This window comes from Giraffa tippelskirchi, chromosome 9 (genome assembly GCF_054371585.1).
Source record: "Giraffa tippelskirchi isolate mGirTip1 chromosome 9, T2T-mGirTip1v1.2.pri, whole genome shotgun sequence".
NCBI lineage: Eukaryota > Metazoa > Chordata > Mammalia > Artiodactyla > Giraffidae > Giraffa > Giraffa tippelskirchi.
Genome location: NC_137283.1, coordinates 74,433,664 through 74,455,612, shown reverse-complemented (window position 1 = coordinate 74,455,612; position 21,949 = coordinate 74,433,664). Strand labels below are relative to the sequence as shown.

The window sequence follows — 21,949 nt, the reverse complement described above, 5'->3', positions numbered from 1 at the left end:
AAATACTTCTGTGGAGTCTGAGACAAAACCACACAACTCTGTACATCCAAGCATGATCGGAACAGTCTCTCTTGATTAACTTTATCTAAACTGATATAACAGCCCAAAATGAAACAGAAATGATGTCCCTTCACAGCCCATCTGTTAAAAAGCCAGTTATCTACCTTCGAATGTCCGCCGCATACCATACTTGGATGACACTTCACAATCACAAGCCGCCGTCTCCGTGTGATGGGAAACAGCGGATAAAGCGGAAACCTGCAAGGCTCTGGGGCGACGTAGCTGTAATTAAGGAAAACCCGGGCCCGAGTTGGCGGAGTCCCGTCTCGCGGAGTCCTCGTCCTCGCCGAGTGGGAGGGTCACCCGGGGAGAGACTAATAAGGGCAGCGGCGCGCGCCCCGGCCCCACTCGCAGGGTGCTCCGTGCCGCGGTGCTCAGCCGCGCGCACCGCCCGCCTGCCGGCCCGCGAGCCCCCCACGCGGCCAAGGTAAGTGCGCGGCGCCGCGACCCCGCGCCCGCCCGCTCCCCCGCGCGCACGCTCCTCGGCCTCGCTCGCGGTTCTGCGTCTCCGCCTGCACCCGTTTCCCCAGAAAATCTGAAAACGAGGCTCCGCTCGTCGGTGGGTCTGGATGCCTCCAGAACGCACACCTGCCATTTCGCATTCCCGTAGGTAGTTGCACCCCGGGAGGCCGCCCTGTGTGCACGATTGGGCCGCCTGAGCGCGCTGCGTAGATGCTGGTGGGTCGTGTTCGTGGGTGCCCACCATGCAGGCTGCGGGCTTTATACTTTAGTTCTAGGTGCTTCTGCCGGTTCTGTGTGTCTGTGGAGCAGAACTGAGAGCCCTGCTGATGCGGTCAGGACACCGAATACAGAAGGAAAAAAAAAACAAAAAGCCCACAAAAATCTCCGGGGAGAAACGCAGAAAACAAATCCACTCAAAAGAAATCCGTGCCGTTAGCGCTTATTTTTTTGATCTCTATCTAGAGACGTCCCCAGCCTAGAAAGCGAGGAGACAGTGAAGGGGCGTACACTGGGGGACGCGGGGCTGCGGCGCCGGCTCCCCGCGCGGTTACCGGTCCTGCCCTGCGGCTGCTTCTCCGAGCGCGGCTCTTGGGGCTGCGGCGCGGCCGGGGGGGCGGTCCCGGAGCTAGGCTCCCCGGGCCCGCTCGTCCCGGAGCGCCGGCCTTGCGCCCCAATGGTTCCGCAGCCCGCGGCTCCGGCCCGCCGCCCGCGCGCTGCGGAGTCCGAGAGAAGTTTGTTGGCCCGGAACCCAGCCGGCCGTGGCCGCGGTCTGCCCTGCTCGTCCGGAGCGCGCGGCGTGGAAGCGAAGGCTGCCCCGAGAGGGTTACGGAGAGGGTGGGGCGGGGGCCGACAGGCGCGGGGACGGGCCCGGGATGCGGCAGCCCCGGAGGCACCGAGACGCGGGCCGCGGGAGGGTGCGAGGAGCCGGGTTCCGGAACCCAGCGGCCGCCAGCCGCAGGGGACAGCGGGCTGCGGGGGACCTCGCATCCTGCAGATGCCTGGAGTGTTAAGGGCGCCATCCTGGGATGGCACCGGCGAGTCCTCTGAGGCTGGAAACTGGAGCTTAAAGGAAAATGTTGCGGTGCCTCCATCCCCGCTCACACTCCCCCGCCCTTCCCCCGCCACTCCCATCCCAAGACTACCTGGGTTCCTCTTTGGCCTGAAGGACAAGGTTGCGGAGAAACCAGATGGGAGGAGGGTTCGTACGCGGGAAAGGGTTTTAAATCTGCCCAATAATGGAGATAGACCCTCTTCATCAGCCCCCTTCCCACCCATCCTTACCAAAAAAAAAAAAAAAAACCAGGGACCGACCGAAGTTGGTTCTTCTGCCCAAAAGGAGCGCCGCTGTCATGCTTTAAGGGATTTAAATAATCTCTTAACTGAGTGAGTCTTTCAGCATCTCCTTCTGGTCCGTAGGAAGAAAACGGTGGGACTCTCCCTAAGTAGAGATCTTTGCTACGTGCATGCAGAGCTGGAAGGGAGATGTTTAGGTCCTCAGATGCTGCGAAACACCCCTAAAAGTCCCTTCCTGAGAAATATCTCTCTTCTGAGTGGGAAAGAGGACAGTGATTCTCAGGGGTGGAAAGTTCATTCTTTCCCTGGGGGGATAGAAAATGGACAAAGTAACCGGTAGGTGCTTCTGTGAAAAGTGGCCAGGAATCTATGTGGGGTCTCCTGAGAAAGGAGGGAGAAGGTGGACCATGGAGCAGGGCAGCGAGCCTGAACCTGGTAAGAAAAGGTCAGAGAAAGAGCAAAAAGGTGACAGAAAACCCAGTGTGATTACTCTCACAGCTGGGACATTATCTCTGTGCCTGAATCATCATCGTGGAAGGAAACCACCTAAGCCAGATGGAAGCCCCTGCTATTCAGAAATGGAAAATTCCCATCTACTTTCAGGTCCTTCAGTTTAATTTTTCTTGCTGCAATTTTAGTTCATTTATTTTCCCAGCAGACAGAACGGCCTGAGGGGTACACAGAGTGGCTGTTTAAAAGGCAGAAGAAGATACGCAGATAGAAACCGTGGTTGTATGGCCAGTTGGGATCATAAGTACAAATTCAAGTGAAGAATGAAAAATTAGCAGGAGTAGAAACTAAATAGAACTAGCAAGATGCTGATATAGAACCTGAAGAGGAGGCTGGAAAAAAGATGTGGGGTGGGCCCATTGCGGAGTATATGTTGAAGCAGCAGAGAATAAGGAGGCCTAGCGGAATAGAGCAGAGGACATTCCAGTCAGAAGCAAAGGCATGCGCGGAGGCTCAGAGGTCGGGGCCAGCCGTCATCTGCCTGGTAAGATGGAGAATCCAAGCTGGACTGAAACCTGAGATGAGGAGCGCAGAGAGCCCCTGCCCAGGAGAGACCAGAGGGAGGGCTGAGAGGCCAGAGGCTCACAGGGTGTGACTCTGCAGGCCGTGAGTGAGATAACCAGGTGAGGAAGCTGCACACTGCATTTGGAAATGATACAAAGATGGCAGATGCAAGAGTGATACTAAAAAAAAGAAAGGAGTGGAACAACAGGCCTGCCTTATCCATGCAAGCCTCGGGAGGCCCAAAGCTCCTCTGATCTCTCTCTGGGAGAAATCAAAGATGATCTTGAGATGTGAGAGTAGTTGATCAGAAAGCTGGTAGAGGCTTCCAAATGGAAGCGTCAAGAAAAGTTGATAGACTAGGCAAAACCATCATGTGCTCAGCTGCTAGTCATGTCTGACTCTTTGCGACCCTATGGATTGTAGCCCCCCAGGCTCTCGTGTCTGTGGAACTCTCCTGACAAGAATACTGGAGTGAAAAAAAAAAAAAAAAAGGAATACTGGAGTGGGTTCCCATTTCCTACTCCAGGGGATCTTCGCCAACCAGGGATCCAACCCCTATTTCTTGCATCTCCTGCATTGACAGGTGGATTCTTCACCACTGTACCACCTGGAAAGCTCCCCCAGACGTTAATATATTTATTTAAAATTTGAAGTGGCATTGGGTCACTGATATACAAATACCTGTTTCAAACAGAGGTAGAGAATTAAAATCTGACCAAATCCAGATCAGTCATGACAGTAAAATTGAGACTAGTATCTAGAAAGTTGATGGTGACAACTGTCATTCAGAGAAGTGAGTCAATAAAAGAAACAGTTGTTGAGGGTGGAGAGACATGCTTAAACCTGCTGAGGGGGAACCTAGGCCTGGAGATCCCCTGGGAATTTGGCACTAGTTTTAAAGTGACAGGAGAAATCACAGAACTTTGAAAAAATGTGATAGAGTTGATCAGCTTTAAGAAATATGAACATTAAGAACCAGGGAGTACGTTTTTAGTAAAGGAAGACAAGTTTGAAGTATTTTTTTGTCTCACTGAAATTATAAAATCTCACTGATTTATAACTGAAATTATGTTCACTGAGCCTTCTTTTTAGTGGTTTTTCCTTCACTTTTCTGTAACTCTTCACTTTATCCATTTACTGCTATAATTGTTAAATCCCTATCTGGATATATTTATTACTTCATTTCAACCTTGCATTTGTTTAGTTTTAGTTTTAGCCCACATGGATTGCCTCAGACTATATTCATCCTACACACTGATCAAACGAGGATCTATTAAATGCCAAGTTGAAACAAAATGCAGACATCAGAAGCAATCTGTTTTCTTCAAGATATTCAGTACAGAGAGGAGACAGAATGCCCACAAGTTACCACAAAGGAGTGTAGCCCAAGCTGAATCGGGGCTGGGTCCCGAGTGCTGGTGGATCGCAAGGTATGAACTCCAGCGTGGGACTTGCAGACTTCAGAGAGGACGTAGAGCGAGAAATACAAGTGGAGGGCAGAGTAGGTGGAGAAAGAGTTGGAAGAACACTCCAGCATGCGCGGAAGCCCGGGACATTTTGGGAACTGGGAATAGTTTGACAGAACAGTGTGTTGGAAGGAAGTAGCAGGACATGAGCCCGGTCGGATGAGCTGAGGCCCAGCTGTAACACAGCCTTGAGCGCCTGCCTCCCTGAGGAGTAGGCGTGGAAAGCCCTAGCAGACTTTCAGATGGCGGAGCACAAAAGCCAGGTCTTTGCTTTAGAAATAGAAGTCTTGGGCAGTAGGGTGATGGGGCTCCGGGGAAAAGGCCTGGAGGAGAGGAGATTCCTGAAGCCTGTCACACTTTTCCAGAATCAAAATGGCGAGGATGTGAACTAAAGCGGCTGTTGTGAGCATGGGGAAGTTGGTATGCTTTCAAAAAATGTCTTAAAGTAGACTTCATAAACTTTGATAGAGATTTGATATGAAGGATGAAGAATGAATTCAACATGATTTTGAAATTTCTTACTTGAATTCCTAGGTTAAAGATGATGCTTGTAATTTAAAATGTCAAGAGGTTTCTGTCGAACGTAAGAAGGGAAGAAACATTGCCAGAGCTGCAAAAGACCTCTGCAAACTCACTTCAATTTCATGACTACAGTCAATGGCAAAATTATGCAATAAGCTAGAATGAGTCGTAAGCTCTTGAGGATTTGTGTGTGTGTGTGTGTGTGTGTGTGTGTGTGTGTGTGTGTATGCATGCGCGCACTATTGTGGACTTGGAATTTTAACTGCATAGGCATGGCTTTCCAGACAATTTTCTACAATAGGTTATAGAGTCTACTATAGCTTCACTAAAGATAGAGTCTAAAGATTGGTAAAAGAACAAATGTGTAACACCTGTTGCTTTTGCTTATTTACAAGATGTGTCTCTTCATAACAGTGTGGCCAGATTTCCTTGGTGGAGTTATGTACAGGCACATTGGAGGATAGTCAAGGTTTGAGATGCATGAGACAGGGCGCTCAGGGCTGGTGCACTGGGATGACCCTGAGGGATGGGATGGGGAGGGAGGTGGGAGGGGGGCTCAGGATGGGGAACACATGTACACCTGTGGCGGATTCATGTCAATGTATGGCAAAACCACTACAATATTGTAAAGTAATTACCCTCCAATTAAAATAAATAAATTTATATTTAAAAGAAAACCCAACCCACTACCCACTCACATGGCATTTCTTTTTGTAATGAATGCTCTGAAAACATGGGTTCTCTCAGTCATTTCACAAATCCAGCCACGTTTTTCTTTTGGCTGCTCCACAAGTTTGGGCAGAAGGCAGAAATTGAACCCAAGCCTCCTGCAGGAAGTTCCCTTAAACAGTGGACTGCCAGGCAAGTCCCAAGCCTGCTTTTTTATGTCAAAATATTGTGTCGCTTATTTAGCAGCCTATGTAAAATGAATCAGTATTCCCTTTCTATTTTCTCCTCTCTTTTTTTTTCTTTCACTTGTCTTTGCTGTATTATTTTCTATTTTGGTATTAGATCTAATGCTTTAAACCTTTAGCTAAAGCCAAATTTCAGTGGGAAGGATCTGCAGGAGAGGGCCAGAAAACCTCAGAGGAGGTTGCGCCCTTGAGAGTTGTATTAGTCGACGTTGGAATTGCCTGCCGCAGAGGGTTAAGATCTAGGAAAGGTGTGTGTGTGTGTGTGTGTGTGTGTGTGTGCGCGCGCGCGCGTGTGTGTTTTAAAGTATGCAAGGATTCATTTTGAGACCTTGATAAGAAGTTTCTTCAAGTCTTCCTAGCTGAGTGGAGTACATCTCTAATCAGGACTGGAACAACAGAAACCTCCAACAGCAAACACATTTTAAAAGTATACAAAAAGGAACAATGCAAAGCATAATAACCCTTGAAATAGTGTAAGATTCTGAAATGCCTTAATAATTATAAAATATTTAGTTATTGTTGCTAGCGATTCAAACGGAAGTGTAATTCACTGTGTCTCAAGATTTGCAAGTTGGCAGTTTCCGATACTTTTGAATTCAAAGAATATCTATTGAGGCCCCGCTTTTCCAGGTACTATGCTCAGCACCAAGATACAGTGACGGACAAGACACACAGTCCCTGCCCTGAAGGAGTTTAGAGTTGAGTGAGGGCAATAGACTTGGGTACCAACAGAAGAGTCTGAGCTAGAGAATAGCATGGCCAGGGCATCTATTGGTCAGGAAAGGGCACTTCTGCATAGTAATATTTAAACTGAAAGATGCAGGATGAACAGGAGCCAACATACTCCTGCGTGAGGAAATAGCATGTGCAAAGGCCCTGAGGTTAGAACAAGTCAAGGAATTTGAGGTACAGGACATCAGCTGGAGAGGTGGTTACTCGGGGCTTCTTTCTAGGCCACAGAAAGGCTTCTGGATTACGTTCCAAGTTTGGCCACTGTTATTTAGTTGCTAAGTTGTGTCTGACTCTTTTCAGACCCCTTGAGCTGTCCATGGAATTCTCCAGGCAAGAATACTAGAGTGGCTTGCTACTCCTTCTCCAGGGGATCGTCCCCATCCATGGATCAAGCCCACGGCTCCTGCTGCATCTCCTGCATTGCAAGTGGATTCTTTACTCCTGAGCCACCAGGGAAGCCCTCCAAATTTGATGGGAAACCATGAAAGGGCTTGAGATGGGCAGGGATGTGATCCAACTTTGATTTTAAGGAACGCTCTCCAGTGCTATGTAGAGAGCAAAACTGGTCAGGAGCCTGTCGTGGAGGGGAATAATGAGGAGGCTGGGGAGGAGTCTACACCAGGGCAATCTGAGCCAGGCAAGAGGCAGAGGCCTAGAGAGCAGTGGGTGGCTCTCAGATGTGTTTGGAGTAGCACTGATGCCACTTGTTGGATGGGGACGCGTGAGATGGCAGTAGGGAAGGCAGAAGAATGCTTGGGATTCTCGTTGGAGCATCTTGATGAGGGTGAATTATGGAGACGAGGAAGAGCATGGTCAAGAAGCAAGCATTTAGTTTGATGTTGAGATATCCATAGATGCTTGTGTGATGTCTGACAGGGACTCCTGAGTGGGTGGCTGGATGCACAATCCAAAGTTCAGAGAAGAAGGCTAGACTGGAGCTGTGAATTTTAGGCTCATTGTCTGACAGATACTACTTAAAGCAGAGAGAATTGGTAAGATGACCTAAGGAGACGTTATAAAGAGAGAGGAGAGGAAGATACCACCATTAAGATACCCACAGATACCCACAGATACCACCAGTAAGAAATCAGGTAGAAAAAAGATCTGAGAAGGGGATTTTAAAGGAAATACCAAAAAAAAAAAGGAAATACCAGCAAAGGTGAGGGAGGAAGGCTGATGAGAATGGAGGGTTTCAAGAAGGAGGGAGGGGTCAGCTGTTGAACATGTCATGGAGGGTGGAGTTAGACACCAGGAGAAGAGGATTCTTCTTTCAAGGTTTTGCTGAACTTGGCCTGAAACGTTTCACTAGAGTGGTGGGGCGGTGATTCTTTAATAACTAGAACATTTACCCAACTAAATATAACGTCTATTCTTCAAACGTTTTGAATAAGTGAGATTGAAATTAAGTACTATTATCCTCCAAGTGACTCGAATATTTTGGGAAACCTCAAGATTGAACTCATATGCTTATGCCTATATAGCTCTCTGCTCCTTTGTTGCTGAAACAGGATCAAAGCTTCAATGAACATAGATTTTCAGGATGCTTTGGCACTTCTCCATTCTTCAGTTATCGCTATCAATCTCAGGCTGAATAGATAAATATAATCATAAATTTTTACTAATTGTTATTTATGAATATGTGGAGTAAATAATTATAATAGCAGAAACTTTTTTGAACTCTTACTGTGTTCAGTGCCCTGTGATTAAATGATATAGTTGTAGAATTATTCTCAGTTTTCAGATGAATAAATGAAGTCTTGATGAAATTACATAATGCCCATAAGCGGACAGAGCCCGGGCATGAAGTTTTAAACACTGTACTACACTGCTAATTTATCAACTCATAAAAATCACTTTGGTTAAAAATGCAAACAATCAAGCATATCTCTGAAATTGAGATCAATATTTGTGAGCTCATTTATTTGAAATAGAACTGTTTTAACAGTTACCAACTGACTTGAAATAATAGCTGGGGTAAGTTTGTAAAGTCATATGAGGATTACAACTGTAGATGGATGAGAGAGTTCAAAAGAAATAAGCATAAAACCAGCTGTTTGATGTTTAGAACCACACATGTGGTTTTCATACTGAAATAACTGCTTCTAGCTATTCATGTAGAAATATCTAAATCTTGAATTAATTTTAAATGCTGATCTAGGTATTTGGCACAGGCAGAATAACAAAGATGGTGGCTTTAGTTTTGTTTTTGTTTTTTTTCTAAAGAGTATCTTGACAACATCTAGCTTTTGGTGTCATGCATTCTTTTCTATTTGACTTGAATAAACTTTGAATTATGGCAAAAATGGTATAATATGATTTGTATATTTAAAGCTCTTACAATAACTATTCTAATAATACTGCAATGAAATATACTGAGAGGGCCATTATATTTTTCGTTGCAGTCTGTTTCCATGTTTTTGTTGTTGTTAGTCACTCAGTCATGTCTGACTCTTTGAGAACCCTTGAACTGAAGCACGCCCAGCTTCCCTGTCCTTCACTATCTCCCAAAATTTGCTTAAACTCATGTCCATTGAGTTGGTGATGCCACCCAACCATCTCATCCTCTGTCATACCCTTCTCCTCCTACCTTCAATCTTTTCCAGCATCAGAGTCTTTTCCAATGAGTTGGCTCTTCCCATCAAGTGGCCAAAGTACAGGAGCTTCAGCTTCAGCATCAGTCCTTCCAATGAATATTCAGGGTTGATTTCCTTTAGGACTGACTGGTTTGATCACCTTGCTGTCAAGAGTCTGTTCCAGCACCACAGTTCGAAGGCATCAGTCCTTCGGCACTCAGCCTTTTTTATTGTCTAGCTCTCACATCCGTACATGACTACTAGAAAAACCATAGCTTTACCTATACGGACCTTTGTAAGCAAAGTAAGGAGAAGGCAACGGCAACCCACTCCAGTATTCTTGTTGGGAAAATCCCATGAGCAGAGGAGCCTGGCTGGCTACAGTCCATGGAGTCACAAAGAGTCGAAGAAGACTGCAGTGACTAAGCACGCATGCATGTCTGGTAAGGGATTAATTTCCAAAATATACAAAGAATTTCTACAATGCAACAAAAACAAAAAACTGGATTAAAAAATGGGCAAAGGATTTAGATAGACATTTATCCAAAGATATAAAAATAGCAGATAAAAGATGTTCAAATCACTAATCCTTAGGAAAATGAAAATGAAAATCACAATGAGATACCCTCTTACACCCATTAGGATGACTGCTATTTAAAAAAAAAAAAAAAAACGAAACAAAGCAAAAAACCAGAAACTAATAATGTTGACAAGGATTGGGGAAATTAGAACCATGGTTCACTGTGGGTAGAAATGTAAAATGTTGCAGTTACTAAGGAAAACAGTATGGCAGTTCCTCAGAAAATTAGAAGTAGAATTATCATATGACCCTTTCTGAGTTTGTACCCAAAAGAATTGAAAGCAGGGACTTGAAATGATTTGTGTACATTCATGTTTATAGCAGCGTTATTCACAACAGCTGAAAGGTGGGCGCACCCAGCGTCCCTCAGTGGAGGAGTGGATAAATAAAATGTGGGGTGTACAGAGAGCGGAATGTTACTCAGCCGGAAAAAGGACGAGAATACTGACACATGCCACAACATAATTGGAATTTGAGGACATAACGCCAAGTGAAATAAGGTCACAAACAGCTAAATGCAGCATGATTCCCCATATATGTGACTGAGGGCAGTCAAATTCATAGACACAGAAAACAGAATGGTGGTTGCCAGGGGCTGGGGTTGGGAGAAATGATGGGTTATTGTTTCATAGGTACAGAGTTTCAGTCTTGCAAGATGAAAAGTTATGGATGGTGGTGGTAAATACACAATGTGAAGTACTTAATGCCATCAAACTATACTCTTAAAAATGGTTATGATGGTAAATTTCAATATGTGTATTTTACCAGGATTAAAGGCTCCTTTGTCCATGGAATTCTCCAGGCAAGAATATTGGCGTGGGTAGCCGTTTCCTTCTCCAGGGGATCTTCCTGACTGAGGGATCAAACCCGGGTTTCCTGCACTGCAGTCAGAGTCTTTACCATCTGAGTTGCCAGGGAAGGCCCCCTGCCCTCCCCAATAAAGATATATATATATATATATATACAAATCATTGTACATGGTGTGGTTTTAAAAAGATTTCAAAGAAGAGAAATAAGAGGCTGTATGGACATTAATAAATAGGAACTAATCTGAAAATATTTTCAGAGCTTTCTCATGCATAATAAAGTCTACATTAATATATAGTGTCTAATTATAAGAAAAACTATGACAAATGTAGATAACATATTAAAAAGCAGACATTACTTTGCTAACAAAGGTCCATGTAGCCAAAGCTATGGTTTTACCAGGAGCCATGTATAGATGTGAAAGCTGGACCTTAAACTGAGCGCTGAAGAATTGATGCTTTTGAACTGTGGTGTTGCAGAAGATTCTTGAGAGTCCCTTGAACTGCAAGGAGACCAAACCAGTCCATCCTAAAGGAGATCAGTCCTGGGTGTTCATTGAAAGGACTGATGCTGAAGCTGAAACTCCAATACTTTGGCCACCTGATGGGAAGAACTGACTGATTGGAAAAGACCTTGATGCTGGGAAAGATAAGGTGGGAAGAGAAGGGGAAGACAGAGGATGAAATGGTTGGATGGTATCAATGACTCAGTGGACATGAGTTTGAACAAGTTCCAGGAGATGGTGATGGACAGGGAAGCCTGGCATGCTGCAGTCCATGGGGTTTCAAAGATTTGGACATGACTGAGTACTCTTGCCTGGAAAATCCCATGGACGGAGGAGCCTGGTAGGCTGCTGTCTCTGGGGTCGCAGAGTCGGACACAACTGACGTGACTTAGCAGCAGCAGAGCAACTAACAACAGCAGCAAATTATATATAATCAGATATCCAATTACATAATTATATATAATGTAAAGATCTATTGTGTTCTCCTTGGTGATGAGGGTTTTCTGGAGATAATGAAAGGAACTGTATACACTAGCTCAATTCAGATGTTTTGTTCTGTTGCAGATCTGTGGCTACTGGCTCCCATGGTTCTGAGGCGCCATGAGGCTCACTGGCTCTTGGAAGATTTGGCTCTGGGCAGCAACGTTCCTGCTTCCTGTTTCCGCTTCCGTGATGAGCAGGGACAAGCCAGGTATCCAGGTCGTCTTTGTGTCCAGTCTCCAAATGTTATTTATAGTCTTTATTTTTTAAAAAAAATATTAAAATAAATCTTATGGTTGAAAAGGACATAGATTAAATCTACAAGTAAAAAATACATAATAATTTATTGTTTTCCCCATTGACCTTTAAATCACACATTGAGAATGTCTAAATTTACATTTTTCAATATATGTATTAGTCTAAATGGGGCTTCCCTCATAGCTCAGTTGGTAAATCATCTGCCTGCAATGCAGGAGACCTGGGTTCAATTCCTGGGTCGGGAAGATCCCCTGGGGAAGGAAATGACAACCCACTCCAGTATTCTTGCCTGGAGAATCCTATGGACAGAGGAGCCTGACAGGCTACTGTCCACGGGATCTCAAGAACTGGACACGACTTAGCGACTAAACCTCCACCATCATTAGTCTAAATAGCTTTTGCTTCATCTCACTGATATTTACAAATATAAGTATGCATTGTGCATCTGTCTGTCTATTTCTCCCTTTCACCTTTAAATAAATAATGTTTCTTAAATTATTCAGATTATAATATGGAAACTCATTCCCAGTTAGGATCAAGGGACGTATCTAATGTTAATTAGGGAAAAGTGAAAACAGATTAAAATAGAAAACGAAATGTAGCTGAAGTATACGTCAGTTTTGTAGTGTCTCAGATGAAGTGAACAGGAAAATAACAGTCTTGAGAGCACTTTTTGACCTAAATAGATAATTGTTGTTATTTAGTGGCTGTGTTGTGTCCGATTCTTTTACAACCACATGGACTGTAGCCCGCCAGGCTCCTCTCCCATGGGATTTCCCAGGCAAGAATACTGGAATGGATTGCCATTTCCTTCTCCAGAGGATCTTCCCAACCCAGGAATCAAACCCATGATTCCTGCATTGACAGGTTAATTCTTTACCATGGAGCCATCAGGGAAGCCCTAATATCCAAAGGACTTGAAGGCAATTTGAAACATTTATTTCCATCTCTGATTTTTAAAAGTGATCAAGTGGCTAATTTGAAAAACTTTTCTTGAACATTGAATATGTGTAAGTTATTGACCTAGATGCACTCTATATTATAAAGTTTAACTAGACACACTGAAAAGCCATTTGTTAAACAAAAAGAAGCTTTGACTTGACTTCTGTGCAAATGACTACACATGATGAATTCTGACAGTAGTCACATATGATGATATGTCCTGAGACTATGAGTTGTCTTGTGCTTATTCTTTTGAATATTTCAGAATTTTGGCTAACAAGGCATATACAGGTTTATAATACACCCAAGTAGAGACTTTTATAATAATCTCTTATAAAGATATAACACATCTGAGTCTCTTGAATATTTTGTAAGTCTTTATGATTTTTCACTAATTTGGCAGGAGGTACATTTCATAAAATAATCTACACAGGAGTTTGAACATGCTAACACTGTATGAAGGACATCCTATGGCTATCATATGTTTTTGGGGTGGGGGAAACACTTTATCAAAAAAATCAGGAATGACTCATGGCAAAAAGAAGTACCTAGGGCAGGGAGTTTATTCTGATAATGTTGCTACTCTCCTGAATTTTTTTTTAATGTCTCTTCATTTTAAGAGACATAGCAGGTAGTGTAATTAATCACTTAACCAGAGGGGATAGGACTTTTTTGGCTAGAAAGGAGAATGAATCAGTTTCCAGGCACACTCTAGTGTGTAATGTGTTCCTGATGATGATCTGAAGGATCTACACAAATGGTTTTCCAGTTTTAGTGTGAATAAGGATCGTCTTAATCTAGGAGTATTGATTCCCTAGTCCCACTCCAGAGACAACTATGATGCAGGACAGCCTGGGGAGGAATTCAGTAATTGACATTTTTAACCAGCTTCCCAGGTGAATCTAATGCCATATGTTTTAGGAAAATAAAGAAACACTCACCTTTTTGATAATTGTCTCTTTTTTCCTCAGCTGGTTATCTTGTCCCTTATGCTACCAGGTTCTTTTTATTTATTTATTTATTTTTGTTTACTTATTTATTTACACTTTAATAACTCTTTTTGGAGGGGTAAGAACAGTTAACATGAGCTCTAGCCGGGTAACACATTTATTTATTTTTATAGCTGATGTGACCTTTCATTTATTTAATTTTTAAAATGTATTATTACTTATTGATTTTTGACTCTGCTGGGTTTTTGTTGCTGCAAAGGGTTTTTCCTAGTCGTGGCTCATGGGGGCTGCTCCTCAGTTGCGGTGCAGGAGCCCCTCATTGCAGAGGCTTCTCTTGCTCCGGAGCCCAGGCTCCAGGGTGCACCGGCTTCAGTACTTGAGGCACGTGGGCTCAGTAGCTGCAGCTCATGGGCTCTAGAGCACAAGCTCACTAGTTGCAGCGCACGGAGCTGTTGCTCCGCAGCCTGTGGGATCTTCCTGGATCAGGGATGGAGCCCGTGTCTCCTGCATTGGCGGGCAGATTCTTTACAACTAAGCCACCAGGGAAGCCCCACACTTCTAACGTATACTACCGCATTGTTGCTATGGATCTCTTGAACGTAATCATCTTGCAGAACTGAAGCCCCCCCACCTAGGGATTTCCGTGAGTGTGATGCTCGTGTACTTTGCTATCCCAATTCTTCAATCAGGTTTACCGTATATGGGGAAATTGGAATGCGTATGTTCTGGCTCAATTTACTCTACCAAATTAATCTTTCTGAAAGATTTTCCTGGGTGTGAATTCCAAGTTGATCTAAAGTCTAGTAAGATTCATGTAACTTGAAGCACTGAGGGAAATGACTAAAGATGAAGAGTTGATTTTATCAGACTGTCTGGTAGGAGGTGCTCATGAAACAACTCACGCTAAAGGTGCCGTGGAAGCTGCTTAACTTAAAGTATCATTTTCATTCATTGAAAACGTCAGCACAGCCTGTCATGAGGATCATGGAGAGAATGCCATTTCGAGCCTGGCCTGACAGGGACTCTTCTCATGTCTGTGTGTCTGATTCACACGCAAGGTTCCCTTTTTAGTCTGCTCATGTGCAGACCTGCGTGTGTGGTCACTAACCATTCACCGGAGGGAAGTGATTACAGCTAAAAATAAAATATCACAAATCGGAGGGAGAGGCTAGGATTTCAACTCTGGAGCCTGTGAAGTTGTCAACAGTCTGCTGTTAAATATACGAAGGATAATTCAAGTCTTTTAATTGCTTTACTGCACTCAATGTAGTACTTAAACGTTACTTGCAATATTGATGCAGTTGAGGTGGAATCAAGAATAATACAGAGAGAGTCAATAACACCTTGAATATTAAAATCCTGAAGCTATTCAAAATTAGTTGTTTCATATTCTTTGGTCAGTGTTACCATTATGTTGAGATTAAAAGGCATACTTGCGTATTTTCACACAGCAGATAAACAATTAGCATGTGGCAGTTTCAGCTCAGTTGTCAAGAAACGGTGGGTGAAGAGACTTGTATTAACAAATATATAGTGCATGCATCAACTCCAGACTGGCTTTGATCACTTTCTTAAAACATCCCTCTACGATAAAAGTGTATGTATCGCCCTGTGATGTGCCAGCTAAGTGGCTTCAGCCGTGTCCAACTCCGTGCAACCTGATGTACTGTAGCCTGCCAGGTACCTCTGCCCAGGGATTCTCCAGCAAGAATACTGGAGTGGGTAGCCTTTCCCTTCTCCAGGGGATCTTCCCAACCCCGGGATCAAACCCAGGTCTCCTGCATTGCAGGCAGATTCTTTAACAGCTGAGCCACGAGGCGCTAGCAGTAAAGAACCCGCCTGCCCATGCAGGAGAAGTAACAGACGCAGGTTCCATCCCTGGGTCAGGAAGATCCCTTGGAGGAGGAAATAGCAACTAACTCCAGTATTCTTGCCTGGAGAACCCCACGGACAGAGGAGCTTAGGGGACTACAGTTCATGGAGTCACAAAGAGTCGGACACCACTGAAGGGACATCTCGCATGCACGCTCCTTAATCTCAGGTGAGCGTGCTAAATTATCATCAAAAGTAATAAAAAACAGAGAACAAGGCAAGGAAGTATGCTATTATATAGAGAATTTTATCTTTATCTACAGTCCGTGGGTTTGCAAAGTCTGATATTACTGAATGACTTTCATGCACACACACACACACACACACACACACACGAGTCCTACTACTGATAAATGTACTTTGTAACTCCTCAATTTTTAAAGTGCTGGAAAGCTTCACAGTTATCAAATAAAGATTATGGCTCCTAACCAGAATTACTAAATAAAGCTTCAGAATTTTTAAATAAAGATTATAGCTTCTAACCAAGTATTTTCCTTTGGAGGAACAGCTCTGGACAAAAAATAAACAGTGAAGGTTCTGTGACTCCCTCTGTTACTTCTTTGTTAAAATAGTTGTGCTGTGGTTTTTTTCTTGTTTGGTCACTCTTCCATATTTCTTTGGTTATATTCTGGTCCAATGTTCTTTACCTCTTTTTTTAACCATTGTTTCTCTCCCAACCTAGGATACTCCATAATCCTTTATCAGAGGCATCAGCAAAGTATAGTGTACAGGGGTCCTAAGGACAACTAGTAACAATTAAAAGAAAAGCTTCTGTCAATAGGAAGTCTGTCAGCCTTAAAAAAAATGCAAAACACCTGAAGGTTCTTATTTTGATCCATTTATGAAAAAAAATACAAGCTAGTTCTACGTCTGTGGGAAACTGCCGTTCCTCATCTCCTCAGCTGTAATCCTGAGACAAATGTTGTGTCATGAGATTTGTCAGTAAAGGTACAGAGAACGATTTTCCTCAATACATGTTAGAAAACAAGAGTGCCACCTGTCGGAATGGCCGCCCCCGAAGGGACCACATGCGATGGATGTGGGTGAGGCTGTGGAGAAAAGGGAGACTTTGTGCACTGTTGGTGGGAATGTAAATTGTTGCAGTTGTTGTGGAAAACTGTATGGAGATTCCTCAAAAAACTAAAAACAGAGCTACCACGTGACCCAACAATTCCACACCTGGGTTATATGTGAAAAAACCCCACTAATTTGAAAAGATACATACACCTCAATATTCATAGCAGCATTGTTTGCAGTTGCCAAGATTTGGAAGTAACCTAAGTGTCCATCAATGGATAAAGAATGAAGGATAAAGCAGGTACACGAACATACACACATACACATACACGATGGAATATCAGCCATAAAAAAGTATGAAATTTCGCCATTTGCAACAACATGGGTGGATTTGGAGGGTATTATGCTAAATGATATGCCCCATGGACTGTAGCCTTTCAGGCTCCTCTGTCCATGGGATTCTCCAGGCAGTAATACTGGAGCCGGTTTCCATTTCCTTCTCTGGGGAATCTTCCTGACCCAAGAATCAAACCTGCATCTCCTTCATTGTCAGGCAGATTCTTTACCACTGCGCCACGGGGGAAGCCCATAAGTCAGACAGACAAAGATGGAATCTAAAAAGCAAAATGAACTACTGAATGTAACAAAAAAGAAACAGACTCACAGATATAGAGAACAAACTAGTGGTTACCAGTGGGGAGAGGGGAAGAGAGAGGGGTAGGAGATTAAAAGGTACAAACTATTATGTACAAAATATGCTACAAGTATAAGCATTGGTGCTTGGAATATAGCCAATATTTTATAATAACTATACATGGAGTGTAAGCTTTAAAAATTATACAACTATGCTGTACACTTGAAACATATAATGTTGTACATCAACTATACCTCAATGAAAAAACAAAAGTGATAAACAGAACGCCTGTGAAACTGGACAGACTTAACTGTGATTATAGAGGTAGTAATTCCATAATACTGGAGAAGGAAATGGCAACCCACTCCGGTACTCTTGCCTGGAAAATTCCATGGATGGAGGAGCCTGTTAGGCTACAGTCCATAGGGACTCAAAGAGTCAGACGTGACTGAGCGACTTCACTTTCTTTCTTTCTATAGTTTCTTTTGGAGAAGGAGGTGGCAACCCACTCCAGTGTTCTTGCCTGGAGAATCCTATGGACGGAAGGGCCTGGTGGGCTGCGGTCTATGGGGTTGCAAAGAGTCGGACACGACTAAGCAACTAACACACACAATTCCATAACACAGTGTGTGTACTCCTGAAGATATGAAGAAATAGAAAAAATAAAGCAGTCAAAACAGACAAGGGAGAGACATGTAGCAGTTTCTCAGGAGGCAGCTGATGGCCTCCTTCCCTTCTCGCATCGCACGCGTTGCTCCCATGTCATGCCTTCCATCCCTGTGCCATTTGAGAGGAGAAAGAAGGAATACAAACTGCCTTTCATGAATACCAAACTGAAGACTTTTACATGTAAGTGGGTATGGAAAGACCAGAGCAATGACAGGAAAAAGGCATGTGATCTAGTTTCTGGACTCGAATGCTTACCGGTTGAATAGGAAGCCAAGACAGCAGGTGAGAACAAGGAGAAGGATTTAGAGATTAAGGGAACAAGTGATTTTTTTCAAGCACATGTTTCAAACTGAGAGTGAGGACAAACTGTATTTCCACTAAAAATAATGAGAAGAATATCATAGGTACTCCGTTAGTTTGTTTAGAATATGATTTTTGAGAAGCATCTACAATACAGAAGAAAAAGCAGGACTATGGGAAATGAGTTTTATTTCATCACTGCCATCAAGTCTGTATAATCTGGGGGGAAGTCACATACCTTCTCTTAAATGATTTGTTCTCGGGCCCTCGGGTTGCTAATTTTTAGAGGAAGAGAAGGATAAAAATCTTTTTAAAATATATGTAACTTTTGTAGATAATCTTGATGAAATTGGATAATCTTTCCCAAATCTGACCTAGCCTTCCTGTCTGGTGCTTCACCCCCTTGCAGTATCCTTCCGACGTTATGAACTGCCCAGGTCCTTCAAGCTAAGTCAGGCAGAAAGTGGGCCTGACAGTCACTGACAGCACCTTAAGATAAATTTGTTAAAAACTTCTGCATTAACATTTGAAAAGGTCTGTTGATTAAGGACCCCTAAGTAATGCATCTTTTGTGGTGAATTTTTAGTAATTACTTTTGAAAGGTTACCATGAGCCTTTGAAACGCTACCACTGCCTCAATTCTCCTGTCTACCTGACAGGATGCTTGGGTATTTGGGTCTTATCAGTAGTTCTTCAAGATACATGCACATTTACCCCAAAAAGTATGATTTACTTTATATTAAAATGTGTCATTGCTTAAAGAAATTAACATATCCAACTTCTTATATCCCCTTCTATTGTGTTGCCATGTTTATGCAATGAACCACGAGACCCATGCATTCAGCTTATTGTACCTTGAGTCTTACATCCAAAGAATTAACATTTAGTTGTTTGTTTTTAACAGATATATAGTTGACTTATAGTTGACTAACAATATTGTGTTAGTTTCAAGTGTACAGAAACGAGATTCATATATATATATATTCTTTTTCAGACTCTTTTCCATTATAGGCTATTATAAGATACTGAGTATAGTTCCCTGTGCTATATAGTAGGTCCTTGTTGTTTATCCATTTTATATATAGTAGTGTGTATGTGTTAATCCCAAACTTCTAATTTACCTCTCCCCAACTTTCCCTGTTGGTAACTGTAGAAGTTTGTTTTCTATGTCTATGGGTCAATTTTGTTTTATAAATATGCTCATTTGTATCATATTTTTAGATTCCACATATAAAGTGATATCATGATATTTGTCTTTGTCTGACTTACTTCACTTAAATTAACATTTAGTTTTCATTTTTTTGGTTCAGCTTTTCATAACAGAGCACATATACTAGAGACATAAAGCTGTATTTGATTCGTATAAACTGAAGACTTTAGTGAAAAGGATTTTCATAAATATTACTGGAAATGTTCAATTTTATTTACTTCAAAGTGACAGGTGTATTATCTTGGCATCATCATATATTCATTAAGTCTGCAGAAGAATTTAAATAAGATATATACTGTTTCCAACTTGGCAATAAGCTAACATACCTTCCACTCATTACCAATGCATCATAGTAGGAAGTTCCTTCCATAGTCTGGATATGTGCTTGCCAATCATCTGTTGGAGTCTCCCTACATACATTGTGAAGAAGTTAAAGTTAGCCTCATTTACAACAGACATATAGTCATTCAAAGTCACTGAAAAAAAATTGATCACGATTTTGGTGTTTTGTTTTATAAAAATTACTTTTAGGTTACAGTGCTTTCTCAAAGACAAGCTGTTTTCCTCACTCTGTTGAGGTATTACTCACACAAAGGTTCACAAATCTTAGGTGCACAGTGCAGTGAATTTTTGCATAATGTATTTACACATCTGTGAAACTGCCGCTCAGATCCAATTATAGAACTTTCCAGAACCCCAGAAGACTTTCCTGGATCCCATCCCAGCTGACACCCTACTAAGGTAACCAGTACTCTGATACAGATAACTCATGCAATCTCTTGACCTTCATATAAATGGAATTCTAAAGTTTGTATTCTTTGGGGAATGGTATTTTTTTCCATTCACCCAGGTCATTGCAAGTAGCAGTGGTTCATTCTTTTTTATTGCTTCACTTTTTCTTTCTATATACCACAATTTGTTTATTTACTCTTGTCAGTGAATATTTGGGTTGTTTCCAGTTTTAGATGCTTATGAGTAATGCTGCGAGGAATAGTGCCTTCTAAAAAGAGCCTTTTACACCGTTTCTGTACTCCTTTTTCTTGGGTCATTGCCGTTCCAGGTCATAGAGTTCATGACTCTTTAGCTTTAAGAAATGTTACCAATTTTCTCCAGTGGTTGCACTGATTTCCACTCCCATGAGCAGCAACATAGGGAATCTTTCCAGCTCCACATCCTCGTTAGCACTTTGCTGTCCATTCTTCAATTTTTAGCCATTTAGTAGTGTCTCACTGTGCTTTTACTTTGCATTTCCCTGATTACTAATGAAGTTGAGCACCTTTTCAGGTTGGCAATACGAATATTCTCTTTTGTGAACTGCTTAGCTGGGTTTTTTTTTTGCACATTATCATGATAGGGTCTTCAAACTTTTCCTAATCGAGTTGTGAAGATTCCTTGTATGTTCTGGATATGATTCTTTGTTGAATATACAAATTGTAATAGTCCCTGGATAGCCTTTTCACTCTTTTAACATTGTCTTTTGATTATTAAGATTTCAATGAAGTCCAATTTGTCAGCCTTTTGTGCTTTCTGTGTCCCTATCAATGAATATTTTCTACCCTCAGTTCATTAAGATTTTACATATTTCTGTAGTCCTTTATTGTCTTACCTTTCACATTTATGTCTAAGATAATCTCTAGTTAATTTCTGTGCATGGTGTGAGGTGAGGGTTCAGTTTTGTTCTACAATGACATTCCATTGATCCAGAATCACTGATTGAAAAGACCATCCGTTTCCCACTGGAACTGCACTGGCCCTTTGGTGGTAAATCAGGAGACCATATGTGCACAGGTCTGTGTTTGGACTCTCTGTTCTACTGATTTGTTTATATGTGCACCAGCACTACATTATAAAAACCCCTGGTGTACAATATTGTAGATACTCTGGCTTGTTCTTCAGTTTTGTCTTAGCTATTCTAGTTTTTCTGGAGTTCCACTTAAATTTGAGAATCAGCTTGTCAGTTTTCACACACACACTCAAATATACGAACACACACGCAACCTGCTGGGATTGTAATTGGTACTGAACTACATCTAGATATAAAATTGAGAACTGACATCTTAACAATATTGAATCTTTCAGTCTAAATACTTGGTTAATCCATTAGGTTAGTTAGGACTTTAATTTCTCTCTGCAACACTGTCTGGTTTTCAGTGCAGAAATCTTGAAGGGATACTTGGTTTTTATAAAAATGATGATGAACTCAGATAAAAATGGATATGACTTCAATTTTCTTAAAAAAAATAGGCAGGGTTTACAAAATATCCAGTTTTATTATTATTTAGGACTTGTAATCATGTTAAGATCTCTGAGATAGGAGTTTCCAAAGTAGCTAAATAATCTTTAAAATTATTCAGTGTTTTAATTGTGTGTGTCACATCTTATACATCTGATTGAGCGGTAGTACTGTTTATAACTTGATTTATTCTTCTGGTTAAGTTTATTAAGCTGAGGCTGTGTCACCAGCCCTGAAGTCTATGATGCATTTGTTAAGTGAAGGACTGAGAGGCTGAGCAATTGACCAGGAGAATCAGTAGTTTTCACTTTCCATAGAGCAGGCCCAGTTTGATTTTCAGCAGCTTATCTCTCTGTCATAAAAACTTTGAGGTCATTAAACCCAAACATAAATTTCAGAAAACATGACTTTTTGGAAAAATAAGGTTGTGATTGTAAGATGGCAAAATATTTCATC

At 42.2% G+C, this 21,949-nt stretch overlaps 1 protein-coding gene across 3 annotated transcripts in view; it reads left to right on the top strand.

Annotated features, from left to right (window-relative positions):
- The first annotated feature begins 228 nt into the window (after positions 1-228).
- Positions 229-21,949, top strand: part of COL19A1 (collagen type XIX alpha 1 chain) — a 441,848-nt gene continuing 420,127 nt past the window's right edge. The window contains exons 1-2 of one of the 3 annotated variants that reach the window (XM_081529388.1): positions 229-487; positions 11,493-11,619. In XM_081529388.1, the coding sequence (XP_081385514.1) occupies positions 11,529-11,619 (91 nt within the window). In that variant the 5' untranslated portion in view covers positions 229-487; positions 11,493-11,528. Of the gene's footprint in view, positions 488-11,492; positions 11,620-21,949 lie in introns of those variants that run through there. The other 2 variants (XM_081529391.1, XM_081529389.1) reach the window with 2 other exon arrangements.